The following is a 12,087-nucleotide window of genomic DNA, read 5'->3' as shown; positions in this document are numbered from 1 at the left end:
ATAGAAATTTGTAGTCAGAAGAAAGAAATTAATACATGTCACATATCAGTTCAACATAACTGAACAACTATGCATCCAAGTCCCCCGTTGCAGGCAGGAATCCCGGGATAATAATGCTGTACTGTCATCATCATACACTTGTTTTCAAAATTGTGTCCGTGTGTCTATTTAGGTCCCGGCTCTATGACTCAAGTGCATCACAACTGTTCAGTTTTGCCCTTGGTCTCTGTTAAGGGTCAGTTAGGGGTCAGCTGCAGAGCCTGTTCCCGTCCACGGTCCTGTGAGTTGTACAGGCTACAGGTTTATGACATTTGGTCTAGATATAACTTCACAGTTAAGAGATAAAGTTTAACAAACTTCTGCCGATTACTCATGATGTACAAAATGCACTATACTTCAGTCGGTAGAGGAATAAAAGAATCCCTGGAAACCCACAACTCAGTGCGGGGATGACCAGCACTCATCACTCCAACACAAGCACAGCATGGGGACACCTAAGGAAACGGATTAAGAGACTGTTCGGCAGGGGCGAGTTTGAACAGGACTCACGTGGAAGGGGCAATGGGGGCAAAGGGCAGGGCTGACTGGGGGTTAGCAAAATTGTCCTGGATGATGGGACCTCTGAGAAAAGCTTCAAATTCCCTGTCGTTCTGAAGGGTAGAGATGAAGAGAAGGCTTTCTAGCAAGAAAGAGCCTTGTGAGTGAATGAAGTCGTTCAGGCTGGAAATTAGGTGGCTGTGACTGGAGACCAGGAAATGGCTTTGTAAACGATTAATTAAAATAAGAGCATTTTCTACTTTAGATTTAAGGTAGAGCAGATTCTAATTAAAGTTAGAAATATGTTTTTGATGAGTGGTAGGAAATAGCCTAGAAAGATCAAGTTGTAGGAAAATTAAAACGTTTTTCAGAGCCGTGTTGCACTTCATTTAATAACAATGGCTACTTATTGAACATTTGAGAAGGTCAGGACTCACAGAACTGCATTTTTATGCTCCTTTGAATTTATATTAGAATTCTAGGGGAGTGGTCATGCATCTTTGGGGGTCACAGGTCCTGCGATTCCACAGACTCTCACCTGTATCCGTTCCACTTCCAGAAATGTTGCTGTTTGGAAGGCTCTTTCCCACTGGGCGAGGTCAGAGTCTAATTCCACGGAGAAGTAGAGGTCCTCCCCAGATTCGGACTGCACGGTGAAGCAGTGTTTCCGCCGGTCCAGCAGGTCGCTGTCCTGATGAAAATCTGGAGTTACACAGGCTGGCACACATCAGTTCTACTCTGACAGGGCCACACCTGGATCAGTGCTGACCAGTGGGTGGCGGGGATGCTGCAGTGACAAAGATTACACTCTATGACAGCACTAATTCTTCATTCAAGTGGTCACAGCAGACAATTTCCAGGCCTCAAAGTCTATAACGGAAACACTTCTTCTTTGAATTGACACTGAGGCATGTCCATAAGATAGAAATTAGGATTTCTGGCTTCATCTCTTACTAGCAAGGTAACTACCAAAGCATTGAATGCTTGAGATTCAATTCCTTACTGTACAGATGGATAACACACAATTTCTCTTTTTCCTTACAGAGTTGTGAAGATGATGAAATTAAGCAATACTTATTAATGTATTTGCAAATTTAAAGAGCTTCATAAGCATGGTCTCTTATATTGAGTTGATTTCTATAACCCTTAAACTATCATAGGAATATTCTTCTACATGAGATATGAAAAAACTGTGTCTAACAGGTCTCAGAAATTTTATTGCTTTTAAAAAAATACACATTTACCTTACTTATGTAACTGTATTTCATTAAGTCAAGAAGACTCTGACGTGGCCATTTCTTGGTCTTACTAGAAGTTTTCAGCTAATGTGTTCACACATCTGTATGTGTAGCAACTTCAGAGATGTTAAAAGGTAGAAAGAATGCAGCTAGGAATTGAGGAAAAATTGTAAAAGAGAAAGTTGGGGCAATGACTCAGAATACTATAAACCTGATTCCATACGTCACAGAATGAAAAGGATATTCATGTCTTATTCAGCCAATATGACCAATGTGGAAAAATAGCTTGCATTTTAAATTATATTAACTCAATAATTACGTAACTTTGACTTTTTTGTGCTATATAGAAATACAGGAAAAGTAGGTGAAGGTAATATACATGAATGTTAGTATTTCCATTTTTATAGCTATGGCAGATATCAAGATATTAAAATTACTTTTCTAGTAAAATGTCACTGAATACCTGCCAGAGTAACTATTTTCAAACTCATCTGGCCTTTAAATTATTACTCATATGTTCACAGGTAAATCTCATGATCTGAAGAGTAAAAATTTCAACTTCTGAAAAAAGTAACCGAAATAAATACTTACAACTATTATTTTTAAATTAATTTAAAAGAAAACTCAAGGCCTTTTAGATATTAAAAAATCAATTACAATCAATCCAAGTGAACACGCTGTATAATGTAAGTCAATTCATTTTGGAGGATTTTAGTTGCCTCATCTGGGAAAAGAAGGAATAAAAGTTTAAATTTGCTCCTTTTCCCTGGGAAACTGGAATCCCTGATATAAATGGACATAATGGCAAATTTCAGAGAAAACATGAAGCATATTCCTCAGATACAGTCTCTAAATTAATCTTTACAATAATCCATGAAAATAGGCTATAATCTTCCTTTCCCTGAAGAGGGAAATAGGTCTTGGATGTGTTGGTCCCCATTTTAGAAGCTGCTTGGCCCTAGTGACTCAGATCAGATCATTTGGGAGTCACTCAGCCCAAGTTCAGATGTCAGTTCTGCCTCTTATTTCTGCTTCTCCTAGAATCAGTGCAGGTGTTTCTTAAAAGAGGATGATATACCTGCCTGAATTTCTTATAAAGATGAAATTAGTTGATATATTTACATATTGCTTAGAAAAGTGACATGTATATTAAGTGCTCCATTAATCACTAATATCACACAGTATCATTATTTTTTTTCACACAGTATCATTATTAATCACAATATCACCATAACTAATATTGACTATTACTACAAAACTGGATTGGATCAGACTCCAGGTCCAAATTACGTTCCAGACACACACACACACACACACACACACACACACACACACACAACCTGTGATACCACTTATGGTGGAATGCAGGCTGTAGCAGGAGAGTCAGAAAGGCTCCTTTTCTAATAAAATTAACGAACAGTATTCACATTGAAAAAGAAACATGCTTGTCTGAATGTTTATTATGCAGGCAAGTTTGACTTTTGTGCCCTTCTTTAGGCATTGTGTGTGTGTGTGTGTGTGTGTGTGTGCCCAGACGGGTGTGTGAATCCTGTCCCAGCACATCACATATACTACAAAATGCTCTTACAGACATTAGCCATTATGAATTCTATTTCTGAGAAAATTAAGACTTACAAAGATCAAGTGACTTAAACAAAAACATATTCTAAAAATTCAGAGATCCTAGAATTAAAGGTAAAATGTGTTAAAAAATATATATACCTAAGGGAAAAGCAACAAATAACATATAAGGGAATCCACATAAGGTTAACAGCTGATCTTTCAGCAGAAACTCTGCAAGCCAGAAGGGAGTGGCAGGACATATTTAAAGTGATCAAAGGGAAAAAAACTACAACCAAGATAACTCTACCCAGCAAGGATCTCATTCAGATTCCACAGAGAAATGAAAACCTTTACAGACAAGCAAAAGCTAAGAGAATTCAGCACCACCAAACCAGCTTTACAACAAATGCTAAAGGAACTTTACTAGGCAGGAAACACCTGAGAAGAAAAAGATCTACAATAAAAAACCCAAAACAATTAAGAAAATGGTAATAGGAACATACATATCGATAATTACCTTAAATGTAAGTGGATTAAATGCTCCAACCAAAAGACATAGATTGGCTGAATGGATACAAAAGCAAGACCTGTATATATGCTGTCTACAAGAGACCACTTAAGACCTAGGGACACATACAGACTGAAAGTGAGGGTGGAGAAAGATATTCCATGCAAATGGAAATCAAAAGAAAGCTGGGGTAGCAATTATCATAACAGACAAAATTGACTTTAAAATAAAGACTGTTACAAGAGATGATGAAGAACTCTACATAACAATCAAGGGATCAATCCAAGAAGAGCATATAACAATTATAAATATTTATGCACCCAACATAGGAGTACCTCAATACCTAAAGCAAATGCTAACAGCCATAAAAGGGAAAATTGACAGTAACACAATAATTGTAGGGGACTTTAACACCACACTTTCACCAATGGACAGATCATCCAAAATGAAAATAAATAAGGAAACACGAGCTTTAAATGACACATTAAACAAGATGGATTTAATGAATATTTATAGGACATTCCATCCAAAACCAGCAGAATACACTTTCTTCTCAAGTGCTCATGGAACATTTTCCAGGATAGATCATATCTTGGGTCACAAATCAAGCCTTGGTAAATTTAAGAAAATCGAAATCATATCAAATATTTTTTCTGACCCCAACACTATGAGACTAGATATCAATTACAGGAAAATATCTGTCAAAAATACAAACACATGGAGGCTAAACAATACCCTACTAAATAACCAAGAGATCACTAAAGAAATCAAAGAGGAAATCAAAAACTACCTAGAGAAAAATGACAATGAAAACACGAAGACCCAAAACCTACGGGATACAGCAAAAGCAGTTCTAAGAAGGAAGTTTATAGCAATACAATCCCACCTCAAGAAATGACAAACATCTCAAATAAACAACCTAACCTTACACCTAAAGCAATTAGAGAAAGAAAAACAAAAAACCCCAAAGTTAGCAGAAGGAAAGAAATCATAAAGAACAGATCAGAAATAAATGAAAAAGAAATGAAGGAAATGATAGCAAAGATCAATAAAACTAAAAGGTGGTTCTTTGATAAGATAAACAAAATCGATAAACTATTAGCTAGACTCATCAAGGAAAAAAGGGATAAGACTCAAATCAACAGAATTAGAAATGAAAAAGGAGAAGTAACAACTGACACTGCAGAAATAAAAGGATCATGAGATATTACTACAAGCAACTATATGCCAATAAAATGGACAAGCTGGAAGAAATGGACACATTCTTAGAAAAGCACAACCTTCTAAGACTGAACCAGGAAGAAATAGAAAATATATACAGACCAATCACAAGCACTGAAATTGAGACTGTGATTAGAAATCTTCCAACAAACAAAAGCCCAGGACCAGATGGCTTCATAGGCAAATTCTATCAAACATATAGCAAAGAGCTAGCACCCATCTTTCTCAAACTCTTCCAAAAAATAGCAGAGGGAGGAACACTCCAAAACTCATTCTACAAGGCTAACATCCCCCTGATACCAAAACCAGACAGAGATGTCACAAAGAAAGAAACCTACAGGCCAATATCACTGATGAACATAGATGCAAAAATCCTCAACAAAATACTAGCAAACAGAATCCAACAGCACATTAAAAGGATCATATATCATGATCAAGTGGGGTTTATTCCAGGAATGCAAGGATTCTTCAATATATGCAAATCAATCAATGTGATACACCATATTAACAAATTGAAGAATGAAAAACATGATCAACTCAATAGATGCAGAAAAAGCTTTTTACAAAATTCAACACACATTTATGATAAAAACCCTCCAGAAAGGTAGGCATAGAGGGAAGTTACCTCAACATAATAAAGGCCATATATAACAAACCCACAGGCAACATTGTTCTCAATGGTGAAAAACTGAAACCACTTCCACTAAGATCAGGGACAAGACAAGACTGCCCCCTCTCACCACTATTATTCAACATAGTTTTGGAAGTTTTAGCCATAGCAATCAGAGAAGAAAAAGAAATAGAAGGAATCCAAATCAGAAAACAAGAAGTAAAACTCTCACTGTTTGAAGATGACATGATACTGTACATAAAGGATCCTAAATGTGCTACCAGAAAACTACTAGAACTAATCAATGAATTTGGTAAAGTACCAAGATACAAAATTAACACACAGAAATCTCTTGCATTCCTATACACTAATGATGAAAAATCTGAAAGAGAAATTAAGGAAACGCTCCCATCTACTACTGCAACAAAGAGAATAAAATACCTAGGAATAAACCTACCTAAGGAGACAAAAGACCTGTATGCAGAAAACTATAAGACACTGATGAAAGAAATTAAAGATGATACCAACAGATGGAGAGATATACTATATTCTTGGATTGGAAGAATCAACATTGTGAAAATGACTATACTACCCAAAGCAATCTACAGATTCAATGCAATCCCTATCAAACTATCAATGGCATTTTTCACAGAACTAGAACAAAACATTTCACAATTTGTATGGAAGCAAAAAAGACCCTGAATAGCCAATGCAATCTTGAGAAAGAAAAATGGAGCTGGAGGAATCAGGCTCCCTGACTTCAGACTATACTACAAAGCTACAGTAATCAAGACAGTACGGTACTGGCACAAAAACAGAAATATAGATCAATGGAATAGGATAGAAAGCCCAGAGATAAACCCATGCACATATGGTCACCTTATCTTTGATAAAGGAGGCAAGAATATACACTGGAGAAAAGACAGCATCTTCAATATGTGGTGCTGAGAAAACTGGACAGCTACATGTAAAAGAATGAAATTAGAACACTCCCTAACACCATACACAAAAATAAACTCAAAATGGATGAAAGACCTAAATGTAAGGCCAGACACTATCAGACTCTTAGAGGAAAACATAGGCAGAACACTCTATGACATAAATCACAGCAAGATCCTTTTTGAACCACCTTCTAGAGAAATGGAAATAAAAACAAAAATAAACAAATGGGACCTAATGAAACTTAAAAGCTTTTGCACAGCAAAGGAAACCATAAACAAGACCAAAAGACAACCCTCAGAATGGGAGAGACATTTGCAAGTGAAGCAACTAACAAAGCATTAATCTCCAAAATTTACAAGCAGCTCATGCAGCTCAATATCAAAAAAACAAACAACCCAATCCAAAAATGGGCAGAAGACCTGAATAGACATTTCTCCAAAGAAGATATACAGATTGCCAACAAACACATGAAAGAATGCTCAACATCATTAATCATTAGGGAAATGCAAATCAAAACTACAATGAGATATCATCTCACACCAGTCAGAATGGCCATCATCAAAAAATCTACAAACAATAAATGCTGGAGAGGGTGTGGGGAAAAAGGAACCTTCTTGCACTGTTGGTGGGACTGTAAATTGATATAGCCACTATGCAGAACAGTATGGAGGTTCCTTAAAAAAACTAAAAATAGAACTAGCATACGACCCAGCAATCCCACTACTGGGCATATACCCTGAGAAAACTATAATTCAAAAAGAGTCATGTACCACAATGTTCACTGCAGTTCTCTTTACAAAAGCCAGGACCAGGAAGCAACCTAAGTGTCCATCGACAGATGAATGGATAAAGAAGATGTGGCACATATATACGATGGAATATTACTCAGCCATAAAAAGAAAAAATTGAGTTATTTGTAGTGAGGTAGATAGAGTGAGAGTCTGTCATACAGAGTGAAGTAAGTCAGAAAGAGAAAAACAAATACTGTATGCTAACACATATATATGGAATCTAAAAAAAAAAAAAAAGTTCTGACGAACCTAGGGGCAGGACAGGAATAAATACGCAGATGTAGAGAACGGACTTGAGGACACAGGGAGGGGGAAGGGTAAGCTGGGGTGAAGTGAGAGAGTGGCATGGACATATACACACCACCAAATGTAAAGTCGAACACTAGTGGGAAGGAGCCACATAGCACAGGGAGATCTGCTTGGTGCTTTGTGGCCACATAGAGGGGTGGGAGGGAGACGCAAGAGGGAAGGGATGTAGGGATATAGGTATACGTATAGCTGATTCACTTTGTTATAAAGCAGAAACTAACACACCGTTATAAAGCAATATACCCCAATAAAGATGTTAAAAAATATATACCTGCCATTCACAATTTTTTTTTACTGTTGGCATTAGAACACATGTTCTAAGATTAGAATTCTTAGTTTCAGAAATCTATGGGGGGGAGTGGCTTAGAAATGTGAGTTTGGAATGCATTCCGCCAGGACCCTAGGAGAGTGATAGTTTAAGAGAATAACTTTCTCCCAAGCAGTGTCCCATCTGGCATGGAATTTACCTGATTCACACACAACTACACTAATCTCTGAGCAAAGCCAAGGCTGTTTGTCCAGGGCTCTAGGCGGGGGCTGTGGGATATACTGACCCAGCTGAGGCCCTGTACTCTAACCCACCCTCTGTCACAGCCTTGATAAGGATCCCCGTGTTTCAGTCTATCCACACAGCCTGGTTTACGCTCCTTCACTAGCTTAAAATGTGCTAGCTTTAGCTTTTGACAGGAAACAGAAAGGAAAACCCTACTTAAAAAAAAGAAGAGTTTCAGTAAAGCCAACCAGGCCATGTGGAAAAATGCTGTGTACCTTCAAAGGGAAAAGTGCTTTCTTATATGGTAATGCGTTTAAAAAGTATATGGCATATAAACAAAATATAATTATTAAAAGAAACTTTTACCCTTGTATCTGCTTTGCATTTTTGACTTCTTATTTAATATCCTTTAATCAGTTTTCATTATTGATTGATATCAGCATTTTCCCAAAGACATTATTATTGAAACAAATAGAAGCGTCACTACGATAAATTGGCACAACTAGCACCAGAAAACAAACAAACCAGAGACACATAAAACAATAACATTAATTTCTTACAATAGTATTCAGGGTTGACTTTCCGTATCGCCTATGGAGATGAATGGTTTTAGTTAATAGTTACGAGATTCATCTTTCAGATTTCAATCCTAATATTCTAGTTCTGAGGATAATTACATCATACTAAAAAAAAAATCCTCAAATCCATGCTTTGAAATCCACAGACCAGATGGCTTTTAGGAGAACAGGCTGTCCAGTGTGGGGCGTCTGAGAAACGTACTAGTTGTTCCTACAGATGTGGACATTAAGGGTCAGGAGGAATTGTGGCTGGTCATTTGGTCCTGCCTTTAAGAAATAATCCAAACAGTGCCACCTGTAAGTATTTCCAAAGAATGAAACTCTAATTCTCAGCCTTTAATACTTGGTATGTGAAGACTGTTCTTCAATCTCCTAATTTTCCTTTCCTGAAAACAGGAGCCCTCACACTGCAGCGTACACTAATTTATTCTTAATCTCTCTTCAGATGCGATTGAAAACAAGTGGTCACCACTTCTTAAAAAGTAACCTTTTGTATCCTTGAGGACAATTATCAAGCTGCCTTTCGGCTTTCTCTTTATGAAACCAAGTGAAGCGAACTATTTTACCTTTCCTCAGGGGTACCGTGCCTTAGCTACTTAACGATCTTAGTATCTCTCCACTGAAACTTACCAACTTTTTCCTAATCCCTCGAGTAGTAACAGATGCCAGCTAGCCAGGATGGACTCGTCGGATCTGACTGGCATGAGACATAAAGGGGGTTCCTTGTGTCACCTAAAATCACACCTCTGTTTATGTACCCCAGGATCCTGTTTGAGAGCCGTGTCTGTGGAGATTTAAGAAGTGAAGATAACTGTGAGAAGTGGTATCTGGCCAGCAAGCCTCTCATACAATGTGTTCAATTAACCCTGCACATTTAGTCAGATGAAGGGGAGGCCTGGGGGCCAAACTGCCCAATTAGTACTCATGATACAGATGGTGTCATCTCCGGCCTGGCTCCTGGGTCATTCGCTAAAGAACAACTCAGGATGAAACTGAATGCTGTTTACATCCAGGACCATTAGATGCTGTCTTTTCGTCTCTTTTTTCTAGTGATACTTCTTTTTAAACAAGTAATAATAACTTTCAACTGTGGAAACATTTTCGGGTGGCGTTCCAGATTGCACATACCCCCTGCAACCTCAGAAAGTATTTTATCTTGGCCCAGGGCAGTGCCCATGGTGGGTGCTCAGTTGATGTTCACCCAGGAAAGTTCTGCACGCCTGCTGTGTGCCAAGCACTGAGCACCTCTGTCTCACGGAGACTTGTTTTGAGCGGGGATGAGACAAATCAGAGCGCAAACAAGGAAATGCTTATTCCTAACAGGTCGGATGTCGGGAAAGCCTGTTAGCGCTTTGCGGGGTGCCAGCCCCAGGGGCCGTGCCATTTATACAGAATGATAAGAAAGGGCTCTTCAAGGAGGTGACATTTGAGGGCAGGCATGAAGGGAGAGAGTAAACTAGTATTTGGGATATCTGGGACGGCTGCCGTGAGCCAGCGCAGGACGGAGGAAGTGGGGCGGGCGGCGGGTGGCTGTGCAGAGGGTGGTGGTCCGGGCCGCGGCCCCCTGCAGGTGCCTGAAAACTCTGGATCTTGCTTCGCTTCGAACTGAACGCTAACGGGGGCAAGTTTTAAGGCAGGAAGATGCGTGAGAAACGGTAAGACTAACGCGGGGAGGCGCGAGGGTGATGGCGTCGTGGAGACGGGTGGGATGCATCTGCTGAGGTGCCAGGTGTGACAGACAGACTGGAGGTCGGTGCCTGAGTTCTTGGACGTGAATGGCGGGTGGGTCAGGCCGCCGGCGAGGGGGTGTCTGGAGCGGGGGCACGTCCCCTGGGAGATGTGGGTCAGACGCCCACATGGAGCGTCCAGCTGGCAATAAAGACATGAGGTGGGTTGCAGGGCAGCGTTCTGAATAGGTTCATAATTATTGGTGTAAAAATGGCATCGAAAGCAATGCGACTGGCAATTGATTGGGAAGAAAGTGAGGTTCCATGAAGGACCGTTAGCTGTACTGGATCCTCCTGAGTCACTTTGGGTCCCCGCCCATTTTTCTACCTAGTAGTACAAACATCAGAACATATTTCAAGGGCTTCCCTGGTGGCGCAGTGGTTGGGAGTCCGCCTGCCTATGCAGGGGACACGGGTTCGTGCCCCGGTCCGGGAAGATCCCACATGCCGCGGAGCGGCTGGGCCCGTGAGCCATGGCCGCTGAGCCTGCGCGTCCGGAGCCTGTGCTCCGCAACGCCTACCGCAAAAAAAAAAGAAAAACAAAAAACCCCCAAAAACCAACGTATTTCAAGAATAAGTTTCCTTTCATGCATACAAAAATAAGAGTATTGTCATTTTTACACATTTCTGTTGAATAGAAAATAGGTTATGTGGTATACATAAGTATATATAACAATGAATAATTTAAAACTATATAAAATGCCGCATACATACACACATATATACACTAATGAAATATGCTTTAATATACATAACATTGTTGGAAAATAGACATTACAAAAATAATGGAGCACGGTACAACTCAGAGCCATCACTTATGGCTGGAATGAAAATACCCTTCTCTCCTTTTGTATGTAATTCTTTTCCATGACTGACTTTTAAAAACCTATATGCTTTATAATGTTCATTGACTCACTTTATGTTCCTACACAAATAAAATACAATCACAGGACGTTTATAATTCTGATTTTACATAAATACAAAGCATACAGGTACTCTTCTGTCCAAAATAAGTTTAATTTCTGCAATCAAATTTGATGAAATCTTAGTTTACGCGTTACAAGTGATCTATTATACAGCATGTGTTGTATTAGCTCCCAAATTATCAGATCAATTAATAAATACATTCTGTGTCAATTTATCTTTTGTTTAGATGGCTAGTTATGACTTCTGTGTATTTGAAAGCACTTCCCCGGAAAAACAGCAGTATAGGGGAGAAGATAAACCAAACAGAATGACGCTTAAATATGTGTTGAATTTTATCATACTGTGTGCGCATGTCCTGTCCTTAGGGTCCTTCGGACAGAAACCCAGTGCAGATGGGAGGTCTCTCCACTGCAGGGCATCTACTGTCAGGGGGACCGAGCCGGGCGGAGCTGTGAGCACGTGCCTTCAGTCTCCCTGCTGTGTTGCAGCCTTTGCTTCCGTGTGACCAGGGCCCGGGGTGCTGCCCGCGAGGACCAGAGGTCAAACGGAAGGCTGGTGAACAAAGGGAGACAAGCCCGAGAGGCGGGCTGGGGGGCGTGGGCGGAAGTGGTGGACAGAGCGACTGCCGTCCTCTGCCCGTGTC

The 12,087-nt window shown here is 39.6% G+C and overlaps 1 protein-coding gene across 7 annotated transcripts in view; it reads right to left on the bottom strand.

Annotated features, from left to right (window-relative positions):
• SNTG1 (syntrophin gamma 1) overlaps nucleotides 1-12,087 on the bottom strand; it is a 479,377-nt gene that overhangs the window by 37,806 nt on the left and 429,484 nt on the right. For all 7 annotated transcript variants that reach the window (XM_060286992.1, XM_060286996.1, XM_060286991.1 and 4 more), the window contains one exon: nucleotides 1,076-1,228. In XM_060286992.1, the coding sequence (XP_060142975.1) occupies nucleotides 1,076-1,228 (153 nt within the window). The remainder of the gene's footprint in view (nucleotides 1-1,075; nucleotides 1,229-12,087) is intronic.

This window comes from Globicephala melas, chromosome 17 (assembly GCF_963455315.2).
Source record: "Globicephala melas chromosome 17, mGloMel1.2, whole genome shotgun sequence".
NCBI classification, from domain to species: domain Eukaryota; kingdom Metazoa; phylum Chordata; class Mammalia; order Artiodactyla; family Delphinidae; genus Globicephala; species Globicephala melas.
This window is presented reverse-complemented; position numbering and strand designations above follow the sequence as displayed.